The sequence below is a fragment of the Leopardus geoffroyi genome, chromosome A1 (genome assembly GCF_018350155.1).
Source record: "Leopardus geoffroyi isolate Oge1 chromosome A1, O.geoffroyi_Oge1_pat1.0, whole genome shotgun sequence".
NCBI lineage: Eukaryota > Metazoa > Chordata > Mammalia > Carnivora > Felidae > Leopardus > Leopardus geoffroyi.
Genome location: NC_059326.1, coordinates 117,626,031 through 117,643,166, shown reverse-complemented (window position 1 = coordinate 117,643,166; position 17,136 = coordinate 117,626,031). Strand labels below are relative to the sequence as shown.

At 49.1% G+C, this 17,136-nt stretch overlaps 1 protein-coding gene across 3 annotated transcripts; it reads right to left on the bottom strand.

The window, feature by feature from the left end:
* Nucleotides 1-680: 680 nt before the first annotated feature.
* Nucleotides 681-16,244, bottom strand: DELE1 (DAP3 binding cell death enhancer 1). 3 transcript variants are annotated; one of them, XM_045491931.1, is made up of 13 exons: nt 16,070-16,244; nt 15,328-15,442; nt 15,110-15,233; nt 12,998-13,145; nt 11,897-12,058; nt 11,553-11,641; nt 11,355-11,451; nt 8,573-8,715; nt 7,382-7,540; nt 7,188-7,280; nt 4,496-4,661; nt 3,732-3,962; nt 681-1,676 (listed from the first exon to the last, which is right to left on the bottom strand). In XM_045491931.1, exons 1-12 carry the CDS (start codon nt 16,098-16,100, stop codon nt 3,733-3,735), a joined length of 1,557 nt encoding a protein of 518 aa, XP_045347887.1. In that variant the 5' UTR covers nt 16,101-16,244; the 3' UTR covers nt 681-1,676; nt 3,732. The 3 variants fall into 3 exon arrangements, with proteins under 3 accessions (XP_045347887.1, XP_045347877.1, XP_045347896.1); XM_045491921.1 differs by lacking the exon at nt 681-1,676 and adding an exon at nt 2,435-2,994 and having other exon boundaries at nt 16,070-16,243; XM_045491940.1 differs by lacking the exons at nt 681-1,676; nt 7,188-7,280 and adding an exon at nt 2,435-2,994.
* Between the last annotated feature and the right edge of the window lie 892 nt (nt 16,245-17,136).

Sequence of the window (17,136 nt, the reverse complement as noted above, 5' to 3'; positions counted from 1 at the left end):
GATGTATGTAGCTGCTCTCGTCTGCAGCATGCAACCAACTCCTAGCATGGGAACACCCAGCACTTTCCCATGAACAGGCCGAGGGACACAGTGTGTATGGCGACAGAATTGAGCGTGCTGAGCAGAAAGGTTACAGAAACTTCTTCGCATCAGCCAAGATGTCAAAGCTGAGACTTCGGACATGCTCAGAACGGTTTTCACCAAGATGGGCTCAATCCCCTGGGATATCGAGGGAGCAGGCAAGCCAGCAAGCACTCAGTTAAATGTCGTCTTAATTTGGAAAGCGCAGAGGGACTTTTTTTTTTTTTTTTTTAATCAACAGTCAGCGGGTTCTCCAGCACGAGGAGTGTGATGCAGTGCTCGCTTGGAGCCTGGGGGCAGCTCAGAGATTGACAGGCAGCCTCCTTGTCTGTCACCCAACTTCAGCTTGGCAGCTCACTGACCCTACCTCTCCTCTGGCTAAAACAAGAGTGAGATGGCAACCACTACCCATGGGACTCCGGAGAGAACTATATCCCAAGAGGAAGACAGGAGGGGGAGGGAGGTGTTTTAGCATGGGCTCGGCCTGGCACATAGTATGCACCAAGAAAATAGGTCAGCCTTTTCCAGCTCCTACTAAGTATGGAGTATGACGTAATGGGGCAGGGGAGGACGGAGGCATGACCAGAAACACTCATTCCACAAACACTTTGTATTTATTGAGCAATTACTAGGTGTCAGAAGTAGCACTGGAAGTAGCAGTGGGGAGTATACAGAATCATGGATTCGACAAATATTTAAAGCACTTACTATGTGCTAGGTAGGCTTGGGGCAAGGAACTGGGTGGAAAGGGGGCAATGCATAAAATCACTCATTCCTTCAACAGATATTTACTGAACATTTACTAAGTACCCTGCACTGTATTAGCACTGAAGATATAATGAATCGAACAGCCTTGTCTGCACTGTGTCAAGGATCCCTGAAAGCAACATCTCTGGATAAGGGAACTGAGTCGGCACAGCCTTGCACAAAAGTCTCACTGCTGAAGGGCACCAGGTCCTAAAACTTGGGTCACCCTGTACCTAACCCAGGCAGGGGCCACTCCCCTGTCCTCCCCACCTCATATTTCCTTTCAGGGCACTGATGACAAGTCATTAACAATGGAATTGTAATGGCGAAAGCACAGCAGTGCCTGGGTCTGTGGATGAAGGTCCACCCCTTGGGGATGGACGGAGACCGCAGTGACTGAACAGCCAAGGATTTCTGGTCCCTTGACAACATTGCTCTCACGACTCTTCCATCCTGCCTTTCCACAAGGAGAGCTTAAAAATATCCTACCTCCACGTTTAGCACCCCAAATTGAATCAGTACTTAACTTGTAATGACTGAGGGGGAAGGAGAGCTGCATCTGGCCCTCAACACGGGACGCCCGCTGTCCCACGGCTGTCTGAACTGCCACTCCTTCCCCAGAAGGAATCGGTAAGCCAAAATGACAAGAGGAGGGGAGGAGACTGGAGAGTAGGGTCCCACAGGAGGGCAGGAAATGACATTTTACAGAAGGTGCCCCAGGAAGTTTGATCGGCAATCTGTGTGTGGCTGGGCTCTGTGCTTGGCTCAGGCCGGCAAACATGGGGTTAACCAAGTTCTTTACTGCAGGACCTCTTGAAACCTTAAAGATGCTGATGTACACTGTAAATCTATAAAAAAAGGGATGTCTGGTATAGCGTTTCCCAAACTTATTTGACCACAGAAACTTTTTTTTTCTTGCAGAGATTAGTGCATTGTACAGCTTAAAAACCTAACCTTTAACCAATGTGTGTATTGAGCCCCTACTAGCGTGGGCCTTGTGCTAAGTGCTGAGGATACCAGAATACAAAGACAAGGTCCCAGATCCCAAGGAGACATCTGTGGGAGGCAGCCGCATGAGGGGATCAGTGTGGGGGTGGGAAGGCCAGCGTGCAGGGCAGCTCTGGAAAGGGAGTAGCAGTCAGGGGAGACATTAAAGTTGAAAGAAGCCTAGGGCCCCCATGACAAGAGGAAAGTGCTGGAAAAGTGTGGCAGGAGCCACTGGAGGTTGGTGAGAGGGGTGGGCAGCAGAGAAGACAACCTCCACCCCCAACTCCTTCCACTGTTGAACTGGCCAAGCTGGGTGATCTTTCACATCTGAACAGTTACTAGAGGGTTTGGTCCCTCCCACTCCCTACCCTCAACCACATCCATGCTATTGAACTTGGGCTAACATCCAGAAGCCAGGGAATAGCTATTCACAGATTCAGTAATTGGAGTCATTAGCGTTGACTCAGAAATCATTTTTTCCTAAGTCTCTCCCTTGGAGAAGCTTTTAAGACCCTTCAAATTGGTTAATGGAGAGTTTAGAGATGAGGTGGGAGCCTCTGCTTTCAGCTCCCCCTGCCCCACCCCCGGCTCTCCCCAACATACTCAAAGGCAAGAGTGATGAGATAATCCAGTATCTATTTTATTAAACTCCCATCCATTTCTGGCACACCCTTCACAAACAAGGATCTCAAAATCTACACTTCCCTGCTCCAAGCCTCCACTTACTCCCTCACATTGGAGAGATGTGACAGTAACACATAAAGCTAGTGTGAACTGGCAAAACAGAGCCCTGAGCCAGGAGTCAGGGGGCCTGGTCTTCTCCTGGCCTGGTGACTCATAAAGCCATACAAGCACGGGCAACAGTCTGCCTCACTGGGCCTAGGTGGTCACCAAGGCCCTTTCTGCAGTGAAATGGCCCCCATGAGCTCTGTAGGGTCAAAGGACATACACCAATGCCTTCGGTCAACAACTGAGAAAACAATGTAGTGGGTCAGGTCACTGCTTCATAAGGGGACACGGCCAGGACCTGGGTCTTTACACACTTTCTTCTTCTTTACTATGCTGGGGCAGATGCTTAAGTTTCTTTGGGAAGTTGTGTAGATATCTGGCCTCTGCTTTGGGACTCAAGTTGTAACAGAGAAGCCACAGGCTCCATCTTTAGGGCTGAAGTGAGAAGGTCTGAAAAAGTCAAGCAGACATATTAGGTATGTAGGCAAGAAACTCATTCCTCCCAAATCAGTGATGAAGATGATCCTAACTCCACTGGGGCCGAACAAAAGTGAATACGGAAGCCCATCTTGGGAATGGCCTGACTCAGTGTTCCTCAAGTTTTAGCCATTCATGGAACCACCATGGGTGGGACCTGTGCTCCCTTTTATCCAATTTCACAATGTTTTCCTTTAAATGGATCGTTTTTAATATCTGTGAAACTATAATGTGCTAGTCACATTTTTACATTATATATTAAATATACAACTACTAAGATAGAAAATATTAGAGTACCTAAAATCCTCTTATGAACCACCAGAAGCACATACATCAGATGTTGGCAAACATCTGTCATGCAGTCTAAGCCTAGGAAACTGAGACAAGGGAAAGTATATGTAAGTGGTTTACTCAGTCACAGGCTATGGTATGACTCTGGAACCTTCAGGAGAGTTTTTTACAGGTCACTGAATGAATCCCTTTCGTGCACAGAACCAGAAATAACTATCAATGTTTCCACTGCCCACCTGTGAGGCTACCAACTGGAGGAAAGGTCAAAGTCATTTATTAGCCATGCACTTGAAATTGCTTGAGAACCTCAGCTCTCGCAGGAATGTCCACCTCAGAAAGGGACACTGACACCTATTTTTGTTGCCATCCAACCTGTGCACCCTCCCGACCCTAGCACCAGTAACTATGTCTTATCCTACCTTAGCCAAAACCCAGTCTGACGAGACTCCTTTCCAAAGGGTAGTTGTGTGGGGGAAGAGCTCCCCTGGGACTGGCTCCGAGACGCCCACTTCTACAGAGGAGGCCAAGGTTCCCCGTGCTCGAGGCGTGTGGGAGGCGTGAGGCTCCCGCCAGCAGAGTGTTGAGGCTGCAGAGGGAGGGGCTGGAGAAGGACTTCAATCCTTTAACTGCCAAGTTGCTGGGCCCCAGGGCTGTGAGGAGAGGTGAGAGCGACTCTTACTCATACTGTGGGTTCTTACTTTGGAGCAAGGACTTGTTAAAGGGCTTGGTTGCCCCTGGCGTTGTTAACCCCGGCCAGCCCGAGTGACTCAGGAGTGAGCACTCAGAGCCCTCGAAGGGTAATTCAGGGCACTGAGGCAATCTCAGAATACGGTCTCTCCTGAAAAATCCTCAGGGAGGCTACCATTTATTCAACACCTGCTGTATGCCAGGTTGTGCCAAGCCCTCTAGAACCATCTCATTTAATCCTTACAACCGAACAAGTAAGGTACTAGTAGTACCCTCATTTTCAGAAGTGAAGAACCACGTCATTTTCAAAGACATGGAGTCCGAGTTCAGTGACACAGCAGGGTTCTTAAAGCTCAGGTGTGTCTGACTCAAAAAGCTGTGCTCTTACCCATTACTGGGGCAAGAAATGCCAAGGAGACCAAGGACTACCGCCACCCCCTTCTCTGTCACAGGGCACTGAGCTCAGGGAAGGGAACTTGTTGGCTCTGACATGCACCTTTAACCACTGCTTCCATGGAAAAGAGGGTCTGCAACCTTTCCCGGGCAGGTTCATTGCCCAGAGCCGCTGACTGCTGGTAACATCTTATAGCCTCTCCCAGATTCCTCTGCACACCAAGGCCCTTCTCATAGCAAATTCCCAAGTGGTATCTGCTCTGTGAGTCCTAAAAGGGAAAATAGACAGCTGTACAGATATGCACACATGCAGGAGAGAAGACCTGAAATGCTAAGGCAAGAGGAAGGTGGGGTAGTCGGGCAAGCTGGGGCTTCATCCATATAGGTTCAAGGTCCAGTCCCAGTCCCCCCTGTACCAAGGGATCTCAAGTATGAAAAGCCAGAGGCCCAGAGTGTGCCCAACCCAGAGGAGCCGGGGATCCCTCTGCCCCCGGGAGAGATTCGAGAGGGAGATTCGAGTGGCAGTGTGGCAGCCTCTCGCTGAGGCTGATGCTGAAGGCAGACAGAAGTGACGGCCACGGGAACGACCAACCCAACTGTGGGGAACCTGGGAGTCAGGCTCCTAGTTAGGCTAGAAGAGCCAGGAGCCAGGGTAGAGGCTAGGCTTCTCAAAGGCCCCAAATGCCTTTCTGAATCTCTGCCCAGGGGCTGCAAAACATACACTACACAGAGTGTCCCTCCTTTGAAAGGTTAAAAGTCTAATAATCCCTTTGCCCAAAATGCTGGATCCTCTCTCCTCTCACTGAAAACTATGATCCTTAGAGAGGCATTAGCAGGTAGGGCTTAAGAGAACAACCTATATAGCCAGACTGTCTGGGTTCCAATCTTGGCTCTACCACTTACCAGCTACGTAACCTCAGGCATATTATTCTATGCCCCTGTGCCTCAGCATCCTCATCTATAAAGTGGGAAATAATAACACCCACCTGATTGAATTGTTATGAAAATTATATGTGTTAATACATTAAAAGTGGTTACTTTAATATTTTCTTATTATCTTAGTTGCCCTAAAGAGATTTTATTTTTTTTATTTTATTTTTTTAAATTTTTTAACGTTTATTTATTTTTGAGACAGAGAGAGACAGAGCATGAACAGGGGAGGGGCAGAGAGAGAGGGAGACACAGAACCTGAAACAGGCTCCAGGCTCTGAGCTGTCAGCACAGAGCCCGACGAGGGGCTCAAACTCACGGACCATGAGATCATGACCTGAGCTGAAGTCAGACGCTTAACCGACCAAGCCCCCCAGGCGCCCCGCCCTAAAGAGATTTTAATGTCTCCCTCTTTACTGGAAAATTATTATACTCAAGCACCCAACTTAAAAAAAAAAAAACAAAAAAAAAACAAAAAAAAAACACAACTCTGTTGATTCCCAACCATGGTCTCATTTCTCTTCTAATTTCCAGAGTCCAATTTCTTGAGAGAGTTTCTGTAACTTGCAGGGCAAAGTCTATGTAATAAATATGGTGGACTCATGACAGCAGACCAGCTTAGAACACAGCGCTGCACATTCCTAAGGCCAAAACAGCCACCCTGCAACACTGCTCAGTACAAACCTACAAAGACACAATTACTCCCGGGGGGTGGGTGTGTGTGTCAGGACCGTGCCCAACACCCTCTGTGCATTTCTCCCAGCGTCCTGACCGAAGTGGACCAAGGTGCCCTCAGGCATGTCTAGCACATGAGACGGTGAAGCACACTCAGCCCGAGATAGAGCTGGGACTCCATCAAGGAAGGCAGGCACAGAGGCAGTACTAGTTGGTGACACTGGTCCCCTTCTGAAAGCTACTACAGGTAACAGAGTAGAAACAAAAAAGTATTCTGATGCCCAAGAGTCCAATCAGGTACCACTGTGTTGGCCAGAATACACCGAGAATCAGCAGCCCCAGTGCAGGGAAATTCCAGTACATGCACATGGCTTGCTTTAATCCACTACTCCTGATCTTTCAGCACGCAGTGCCCAAAAAAGTCCCGCTCAAGTACATTTCAGGAATATAGCAAACCACAGACACCTTTTTGGTGATTCACACTGAGGTGAAGCTTTGAGATCACCTGCACTGAAGACACCTGTTTAGTGCAGCATTTCCCAAACCCATCTGACCATGTTTTCCTTCCTATTATAAACACCCCATGAAACTAACACTCTGGGGAACAAACTCACGGTCCTGCAGCCTGGATGCCAAGGCCCCCAGACACCTGCCACCCCTGAAACTGTGCAGTGTCTTCTGACTTCCCCAAAATGCACCGTCCATGAGGGTGCACCTTCTCTGTGCTCAACTGACCAAGCACTCACACACCTGCTACCTCAGTTAGATTTTGATCCTCACAACAACACCCGTGAAGCAGTCGACAGGTGAGGCAGTCATTCCATCGCAATTTTCCAGATGAGGAGAACAAGAAGTGACCGGCTCAGGAATATGCTGGTAAGTGTAGCAACTGGCTCTGCAGTGAAACAGGCCCTGCTCTGGAGCATGCAGTCATTTCTGTGGTGCAAATACTCCACCCACAGCTGATTTTAAACTACCGACAGCTCTCACAGATTGCTGTCAGCCAACTCCAGGGCCCCACTAGACCTGCCCAAGGGTCACACAGTAAGTCAGCAACAGTTAAGACCTGAAGCTGGCCCAGCGTTCCTGTCGACCCTCTCCTATGCGCAGCAGAGCCTGGTACCAGTTCCAAGATTCCCTCTTTCAGCAGACTCGATCCCCAACATGTGTGGACACTGGCAATCCCATACCCCATTGTTGGCCGCAAGCCAAAGGTATTTCACAGCTCTCTGCTCATCCAGGTGTGGCTCCTTGGTGAAAAGCACCCCGAGGAAAGCTTGAGCCTGTGGTTCAGGAGGAAGGAAAAAGGCATTTCCATCACTTTCAGGCCCCGCATACTCTAGGAGCCCAGGAGAGACTCCCCACCCCCACCCTGGGCACTCACCTCTCTCAAGCCCGAGTGTGCAGCCTGCTTAAGCATGGACACTGCCCTCTGGCACTCAGGATCCCAAGTGGAGGCTGGGCCTTGCAACAGGCACCTGGCGTAACGGTACTGAGCCAGGCGGTGACCCTGGCTGGCAGCCAGCTGGTAAAAAAGAACTGCCTGGGACAAAGGGAGAGACACCTAGTCAACTGATACCTCTGCAAGCCAGCCTTCTCTTTGAGCGAAATTTGTACAAACTATTTTAATTAAATAATACATCATCATTACAGATTCATCAGAAAATAGATAAGCCAAAATTTCAAAATACAGATAAACCAAAAATAGAAACATAAAATCCCCCCCCCAATCCTGCCTCCTAAAGATCATTCTCTGTCCACTTTTACTTTACAGCTTTGCAAATTTCTTCCCACATATGTGTATTTATACATGTACACATATACACGCACACACACATATACATATAAATGTGTGTATGTGTGTGTGTATAGGGAGAAACAGTGAGAGAGAGAGAACATTCACACTTTTGTAATCTATTTTTCCATTTAACAATACACCATGAATGTCTTTCCCTGCCAGTAAACATAGATCTAGTGCATCATTTTTTAAAAATATTTACTTATTTTGAAAGACCAGTGCAGGAGCAGCTAGAGAAGGAGAGAGAGAATCACAGCACAGAGCCTGGCATGGAGCTCAAACTCAGGAACCGTGAAATCATGACCTGAGCCAAAATCAAGAGTCATATGTTCAACCAAATGAGCCACCCAGCTGCCCTTGGTGCATCATTTTTTAAGGCCCACATAGATATTATTAACCAACTTACTATTGAATAACTTCAAGTTGCTTTCCCTTTTTTTTTTTTTGCCATCATATACAATTCTAAGAAAAGTACATTCTTATATATATATATAACATCTTTGCGTACTCATCCTACATTTTTACAATGAATTAATCCATTCATCAAGGTAAGGTTCTCGGTCCTGAGGATACAGCTGCAAAGAAAAAAGATAAGGTCCCTGGCCTCCTTCTGAATCTAAATTCCTGCAAGTTAGAAGCTTCTGTCTTCTTTTTCCCTCATGGCTGGGAGAGAGAAGGTGAACTCTCCCCAAGCCCTCCTGCCGCTCATTTCTGGAGGTCAACTTTGGGCAGGGCAGCTCAGGAGACAGGCCTGGGGACAAAGAGGAGGTGCAGTACCTTGCCAAGGTCCCTGGGGGTGCCTCTGCCATGCTCATGACACAAGCCCACATTGTACTGTGCTTTGCTGTAGCCACGGTCTGCTGCTTTCTGGAAGTAGGAAAAGGCTGCCGTGTAGTCCCCATTCCTCATGTTTTCTGTCCCTGTAAGAAAGCACAGAGTGTAAACACAACTTCCTCTGTGAACCTCCCCACATCCTTGGCCAGATCCTCATAAGCTGCTTCCTTTCTTTTTTGTGCTAGACACTCTGCATATGTTTCCAGCCTCCGAATATTTCACTGGTTTGCCAGAGACATCAGTGGGTTCTGCCCTTCTATACAACATCCTCCTCTTGGTACCAGCACCCCAGTTTTCCTTGGAGAGCAGCCCTCCTCCCCGCTGCCCAGTGCTATCAATCGTTGTGCTATGCTCTTCCCAACCAGTAAGTCCCTCACTCAGGAATCTGAATCCTAATCTGGTTGAGGCAGGAGAGAAAATAGCTTTTGCAGGTTTATTCTGACAGCAAAACTCTGAAGACACTGTCCCTCAGTTACTGCCGCCTGGATCCCCGGACCTTCTCTATTCCTGTCCTGAGATTTGGCAGATCAACAGATCCCAGTAGATTCCTTTTGTGCTTAAGTTAGCCAGAGTGGGCTTAGGCTGCTTGTAATGAACTAGATCGAATTGATAACAGCTGATACTGTTAATCCTGCTTTAGGAGGAAACCGTGAGAGAGAAAGTAAGACAGCTGTGACCTGAACTCAGGTGTGTCCGGACAGCAGACGGGGCTGAGCACAGCCAAGTCCCAACTCAAACCTTTGCTCAAGTTGTCTCTCCTCCCTGGGCTATCTTTCTGCCTCCACCATCAGACTTTCCCATTCTGCCTCTGCTCTGGAAGCTTCAGACCACACTCAGGCTTCAAACACTCTTTTGGTTTTTACTCAGTATACAAGCCTTTTTCCATGAACTAAACTGTTTCCAGAGTACAAGCCCTGTCTCCTCAATTAGACTGCAAAATCCTGGAGGCAGAAGCAGAAAAAGAACGTAGAAGAAATAACTTCGCATAGGGTGAAAGCTCTATACAAATGCAAAATATGATGATGGCTTGTGCTCTCTTTGTGTTCTGCCACACTGCTTAGCATTGCTGAATAAATGAATATATGAATGAAGGAATGGGCAAGAAAATCCTCAGAAGAGACTGTCGGCCCATCAAAATCACAAAAAGCTAATGAGGTAGAAGCCAGGTTCCATTCAGCCAGCAGTGAATTAAAGTTACCTCCCTGCTGCCTGAAAATTTGCTGTCCAGGATGCACAGAGCCATCTGCCCTTGAGAAGACTCAAGAGGGCAAAAGATCCCACCCCTGTCCCCATTGTCCACACTGGCTACTCGATCCATCTCTCTTCTCTGTCCCCTCTGCCTCTAACCTAGACCAAGCCACCATGAGGCTTTGCTATGCCATCAGTAACAGCTCCAACCCAGTCTCCTGTTTCCTCTGGCATGTCTGCACTCCACATTTGTCCACACAACAGCCAGAGAAATCTGAAAAAGTACATCAGATCATGTGACTGCCCTCCTCCTCTTCCACTGTAAAACCGTCCAATGGCTTCTGATCTGCCTTAGAAAATCCACACTCCACAGTGGCTCAGAAGGCCCTGCCTGACCTAGCCCCTTCCTCCTTCTCTCACTTCATCTGTTTCTACTCTCCTGGTGATTTCTAAGTTGCAGCCACACTCACCTTTCTTTTATTCCTTTCACAAGCAAAACTCAATACTGCCTCAGGACCTTTGTACTAGCTGTTCCCCCTGTTTGGAAAGCTATTTGTCTATACAGAAACAAGACTGGCTTGTTTTTGTCAGTCAGGTCTTGGCACAGAGTTCTTCCCATCAGTGAGGACTTCCAAATCAAAAGCTGCTCCTTCCCCGAGTCACTGACACATTCCCCTGTTTACAATTCTAACATTCACCATCATCTGAAATTCTTTTTTATTTATTTGGCAATGTTTTATTCTTCTCCCCCTCAATTCACACGTCAGCTCCATGACAGTAAGAACTCTGTCTCATGAATCACTGTATCCCTGACACCTAAAATAGGGCCTAGAAAAGGTGAATGCTCAACAGCTTTGTGCTGAAAGAATCCCACCTTCTCATGCATCTGCCCAATACACTCCAACAGATGCTGTTGGCAGTCTGGGTCGCTGCATTAAAAGGCCTGAAACTTAAGCCAAGTCACTGCAGAGAACAGAACAAATGGTGGAGGGGCATCTAGAGTCTCCAGACGTGGGTAAGAGTTCCTGTCTGTGCATTTGAGAGCCTGCTCCAGACCTTAGGAGTCTCTTCTCACCTAAACGTGTCAGAAAACGCAAGGTATCCTCCCAGATTTCTCTTCTGCTTCTTACACAGTAACAGAATGTTCAGGTAAGCACATGGACATTCAGCTAGAGACTAAATTTCCCAGGCTCCTCTGTGACCAGGTGTGGTCAGAGGCCTACATCCTGGACACTGATTTGTGCAACTTTCTAGGTGGGGAAGGAGTAGTCCTTTAGCTTTCCCACCTATCCCCTTCCAGAAAGAAAGCTGCAATAGCCAAACAGGACCTTGAGACGGAAGTCAGTTTTAAGAATGGCAGAATCATGAGAACGGGTCCCTGACACCACTGTGCCACCATGCCAGGTCTAGTCTACCTACCCGGGAGAAGATAAATTCTCTCAATTTAAACCACTCCCTGCCCTAACTCTGTTTGACCAACCCCATACACTTTCCGTTCTCCCATCCGCCTGCCTTGATGTAAGGTCCACCCAGTTACCCAGGAAGTTGAAAGCAATGGAAACACTGAGCTGGAAGAGCTGCTGAATGGAAGTCACAGCCTCCTCGAGGGAAAGAGTTTTTGATTTATCTTGTTCCTGGGGAAGAAATATAAAGACTCATCATGGGAGGGTTCACTCAAACTGCAACCTGCCCAGGGGAATGTGCTGAGGGTCTGGAGGCCACATCTGAACCATACCTGCTTTTGTCCGGTGGGCACAGGCTGGGCTGGCTTTGCCCCAGATCTGAAGCTACTGCTGGCATGCAGGAAGCCGAGATCACTAGGGTCTGCAAGGGAAATGGGTGACACCCAGCCAGGGTAAAGGAGAAAGTGTGGTTTCTCCTTTTCTCCCACTGCCCCAGTCTCCCTGGACCCTCTGGCCAGCACCACCATCAGGAATCAAAATCATTCAAAGGGCCCCAGAAAGCACGGGCCCTCACAGGAATGACAATTTCCTTATCTGGCATAAGTAGCAACAAATGTCCATCTGCCCAGTCCCCACCCCCTCTACCTCTGGCTGACTCTAGGTGGTGAAAACATACCTTCTTCAGAGAGACCCTGAAGACCAGATGCCCTCACGGAGCTGTATGAAGAGAGGTGCTCGGGCTGAGTGGAGGGTTCTTCCTGGCCCAGCCTGGGTTCCCTAAGGCCAGTGTGCCTGGGAGCTGGGCCATCAGGGCTGGGGAGAATGTGCCTCCGGAGTGCTGGAAAGACCCAGTAGGAGTAGTCACATCAGAAGGGGATCAGCTCAGTCTGCTCAGGCTCGACTGAGTGTTCCCTGAGGTTCGGGGGAAGAATGTGGAATTTCCTCCTTCACACACCTCCACCTCCTCCTCCAATTCCTTTGCTGGGGTCAAGAGGGGCCTACATTTATGCTGATCTCCTGCCCTAGGTATAAATGCTTCATTTGCCTGAATTCTTCCAGTGGCAAGGAGGCATCTACCTCACTCACAGTTGTAGCCCTGACACCTGGCACTCTATTTGATAGTAATATTGGTAATGATTATAAGCATAAGGACAAGACCTTAAACTAATACTTACTGGGTACTTACTGTGTGCCAGGCACTGTTCTAACTCGTTGACAGGTATTAACTCATTTAATCCTCCCAAGAGACCTATGAGGTGGGTTTTATTATTATCCCAACTTATGGATGAAAAAATTGAGGCACGGGGGAGTTAAAAGTGACTTGTTCAGGGACACAAGACTAGTATGCACCAGCTATGGGGCCTGAACCCTGACACTAACTCCAGGGCCTTAACCCCTGGGCTGTATCGCCTGTGTACCATGGTACATAGTAGTTATTCAATGAAGATTCACTTAGTAATGAATGACTGACCAGAGAATGACCTGAAGGGTCATGGGTGAAAGGTAAGCAGGAAGCCACACCCAAGATCTAAAGCAGCTTCGATCCCTGTGGGGCTCCCTTCATGGAAGGGGAGGGGAGGACATGGGAGGACACTGAGGGGCAGGGGTGGTCCACACCCTGGGTGGGTAGAACTTCCTCACATTCCCCTTCCTCTGACTTCAGATAGGAAAGGCAAGGAGCTGCTGATGGCTCTTTTCCTGAGGTGTGTCCAGAGATGCTTCCTGGCCTAGAAAAACTCCCAGCCTAGCCCTCCTGTCCCTGGGACTGAAAACTCACAGGAGCGCAGATGCCACAAGGGAGATGAGAGGAAACAGTCCAGGGGTCTGCGCCAAGAGCAGTGCTCTGCTTGTCGAGGTCCTGCTGGCAGGGACGACTGGAAGTGGATCTGCCTTGCCAGCTGCAGGGCCAGCACGGCCAGAGTGCCCTGGGAAAGACAGCACACTGGGGACCCAGCTTTGCACCAGTTACCTCCTTCAGTCTCACCCTTCAGTTCAAACGCCACTTCCTTGGGAAGCCTTTCCTCACTCCTGGCTGGGGTCAACTAAAACCCTCCCGGTGCCCAAACTTGCCTGGTAGAGCCCTGATCACACTGGTACTTAAGTAATCACCTCGACAATTATTTAGCTAAGGTCTGTCTCTCCTGTTAGTCTCTAAGCACCATGAGGACAGGAATCACGTCTGTTTTGTTCACCCATGTATCCCTGGAGCCTAGGAGAACGCTAAGATGTAGCACTAATAAATACACACATGTATTTATTACATGCATAAGGAGCGAATGAATAAATAAAGTCTAAGCAGGCAAAAAGATAATGTGGTAAGCTGGGGCTTGGCCACAAATGCAGTGACAGGTCAGGGCTCACCATCAAGTTTATTCTCTTTCTCTGGCCTGAGGCACAACTCTTCCTTTCTCTCTGACCAAGCCACCCCACCACAGACACATTCACACATACAGGCTTGTTGAAGGTGTCTCTTCTCTGACAGGTGTGTGGAAAACCTAAGCTAGCTCCTAGCTCAGAGACTGCTTGGTTTTCCCTGCCCCTTCCTGTCCACACCCAAATACCTGTTTATTACAACAGGCGCTGGGTACACTGGGAAAGATGATAGTCACATCTCTGTCCTTATGGACTTTATATCTTCACTGAGGGAGAAAGACAAAATTCACGTACACAGAGAAATAAATATAATAACAACAAATTATGCTAAATGTAAAAAAAAAAAAAAAAGAAAAAGAAATCAGGAGTTTACACAGAGCATAAGAGGGAGGTCTGACAAAATAGGGCATTAAGGATAGCCTCTCTGTAGGCGTGATGTGTGAGCTGAGGCTGGAAGGAAGAGAAGGTGCCAGCATGTAAATAACAGAGACGTGTATCCAGAATACTGGGACAGCTCATACACTTTCACAAGGGCAACAGTGACACAGCTGAGGGACAGCATCAGGACCCCCAGAATCCAAGCCCAGATTCTAGAAGGACTCACTGTAGAATAGCTCTAGGGCTCAGATCTTTGACAAAATGAGAAAATGCTCCCCTCTTCAAAGTATGTTACACCCCTAGTCCACAGCACCAAAGAGAAGTGGCCCTACCATGGAGACATTCCAGGCTCCATTCCGCTGATGACACCAATTTACAGATAAGACAACTGATGCTCGGGGAAGTCAAGTCTTGCCTAAAGCACACAGCATGAAAGTGACAGGGATGAGATGTGGCAGAAATGAGAGTGATGTGTGCAAAACCTGGATGACAAAGATTCTGCTTTCTTGGACCTAATGTTCACTACTGAGCACCTAACTTTATACATCAGAGTCAACAAATATTTATTGTTCTGCACTGGGATCTGTACTAGGTGCTTTTACAAAGCCACACTAAGTACAGCAACCAAGCTGTAGAGCATGGTAGCTCAGAGCATGAGCTCCAGAATAAAACCTGGTTTCTCTACTTAAGAGCTGTATGGCCTTAAGCATGTTACCTAAAGGTCCAGAGCCTGAGTTCCCTTATCTATAAAACAGAGATTATATTTCCCTCGCAAGATTTTTATAAGGATTAAACAAGATAACACATACATAATATTCTACATTAATATATAACATGTTAGCTATTTAGTATTATTCATTGATAACATCTACCTTGTTCTCGGCTGTGTCACAAGTGCCTAACAAAAATGCCTGGCTCAGAGAAGGTGTTAAATAAATGTTTACTGAATGAAAGGAGAAATAGGACTGAGGGGAAGAGGAGCCGCAATATCTCCCCCCAAATATGCCCCAATGACATGGGTTACTCACATTTTGAGTGTGGGGACAATGATGCCCTAGCTCTTGTTTCTAGGCTTTATTACCATGCAGCATCATTCTCATCCACACAGAAGGTCAAGGACAGAGCTGGGAAGCCTTACCCATGATATGGCATCCCACAAGGTGTTTGGGGAGACACGGGCAGACATCCACTGGAAGGCATCCTTCCATCCATGAGACCTTGGGCCCCTGTTCGTGCCTGGGCCTGGGCCATGGGGGCCTGACCTAGATGAGGCAAGAAAAGCTATCAAGTTATATCCCAAGAGGAAGGAGTGGGGGGGAAGGGGAAGGAATGGGTGATGGAATGGTAACATCTCACCTGTCAAAGCTGGGGACAGGGACCAGCAGAGTGGAGGAGGCAGCCTGAGGCTCATTTGGGTTGGTAGACTTTGGAGTCAGCCCCCGGAAGCCGGGTCCCAGCAGACGGGGAAGAGCTATGTATAATAACAAAGATCAATCATCTCAACATGAACGGCCCCACCAATCTTCCCTCTGTTCCTTGACAGAGCCCCACTCCTGGAACCCAGGAATCACTGGCATCTGCCACTGCGTAAGTTCTTAAACAAGGACATAAGTGGGAATCTTTTGCCTAGTACAGTTTCTGAGGTGCCACCCAGGCCAGTAAACCAGGATCATCCAGGGCATATTCTGAAAATGCTCCCCGGGTGACTCTGATGTCCTCCCAGGGCTGACAACCACCATTATGAAATTACCAGACATTCCTACGCAAACTCCCGCTCAATGTTTGGAGCGCCCTGACTCTAAATCCTGCCTCTTTTCATTGGTTCCGCACTCCATTGGCCACTACCCACCTTTCACGAATTCGGAACACCAGCCATTTAACCTCTCCCCCTTTAGATAGCCCCACCCATCTCCGCGGCCCTAAGCTCCACCCTCTTCCCCACGAGCCCCTGACCAGCGGGCGTAGCCCCGCCCCCGTGGGCCCCGCCTTTCCTCAGCTTTAACCCAGCCCGCTGAGGCTTCGGCTCAGTCCTCCGGCCCGCCCTTCTGCAGTTCGGAGTTTCAGCTGCTTCTCGACCCGCGGCTCCGACGCCCCCTACCTCTGCCCAGGAGTCCCGGGAGGCGCCACATGTCGTCGCCAACAGCATAGAGAGCTCGCAGTCCAAAGAGCGAGGCCAGACCTACGGGCGGCGGCTAGAGAGGCCGCTGTCGCGCCCTCCGAACGGCCGAGTCCCGAGGAAGCTTCCAGCCAGCCAATTAGAAAGGAGCCTAGCCGGAAGACCGGCGCTGCGCGAAAGGAAGTGGGGGCTGGCTGGGAGGTGAACTGCGGCAAGGGCATGGACGTGGGCCCGTCCTACCCTGGAAGAGGCGTCGCTTGCCGCCCGCTAGAGAGTGGGGAGAACGCTCGGCGGTGGGGGTGGGGGGGGGGGTCGCAGGTGGCGAAGCCGAACCGAGTCGGAAACTGGACTGTGGAGAGGCGGGGCTAAGGGCGGCCTCGGTAGCGCAGGACGACCTTGCAGACACCGTGGAGACGCGAAAAGGGGAATAGTGTACCCCAGCCCCGCGCCTGGACGAGGCGGTAGTAAGCAGGGCCAGTGGGCGGAGAGGAGTGCTAGGGTCCAACGAGAGAGGCCCGTAGTCCGCGCTTTTCCAGTCCAAGGCCCTCGACTAGGAGATTCGGGCTGGGACCGACGGGGTAGGCGTTAAAAAACTGCGCAGGCAGCGTTGTGATTCCGGGGTTCTAGCTCTGGCTCATCTTGTGTGTACCGTGCAGCCACCGTACGACCTTTTCCCCTGTCTGGGCCTCAGCTTGAGCCATGATAGAATCAGATAGATGGAGGGATCTCGAGTAGTCCTTCCTGGCTCTACAGGAACAACTTGAGTTGCTTTCGAAATACCTAAGAGGAGACCATCCCCCCACCCACCCCCCAACACCTGTTAATCAGAGCCCTCATGCTCAGACCCAGCCAGTGTTATCTATGCGTTCTTTTGGGTGGAAGAGAATGGTTCTTCTTTAACCAAATGTGAATATATGAAATAAAGGACTTCAAGTTCAAATCTAAGGTACTTAGACATCCTTCCTCCTTCTTTCCCCCAGGTACCTGACTTCTGGTTGGGAAGAAGTCTACACCTGGGCTAACAGCTTACTGGGGTCACCTTTTAGACC

Bases quoted from the DNA above. Each gene is read 5' to 3' on its own strand.
- DELE1 (XM_045491931.1), bottom strand. From the start codon at position 16,100: ATGTGGCGCCTCCCGGGACTCCTGGGCAGAG. The intron at 12,059-12,997 runs GTGAGTTTTCAG...GGGTCTTTCCAG, and splicing joins CTTGTGGCATCTGCGCTCCT to CACTCCGGAGGCACATTCTC. The intron at 11,642-11,896 runs GTATGTTTTCAC...TTTCCCTTGCAG, and splicing joins TCAGGGTCTCTCTGAAGAAG to ACCCTAGTGATCTCGGCTTC.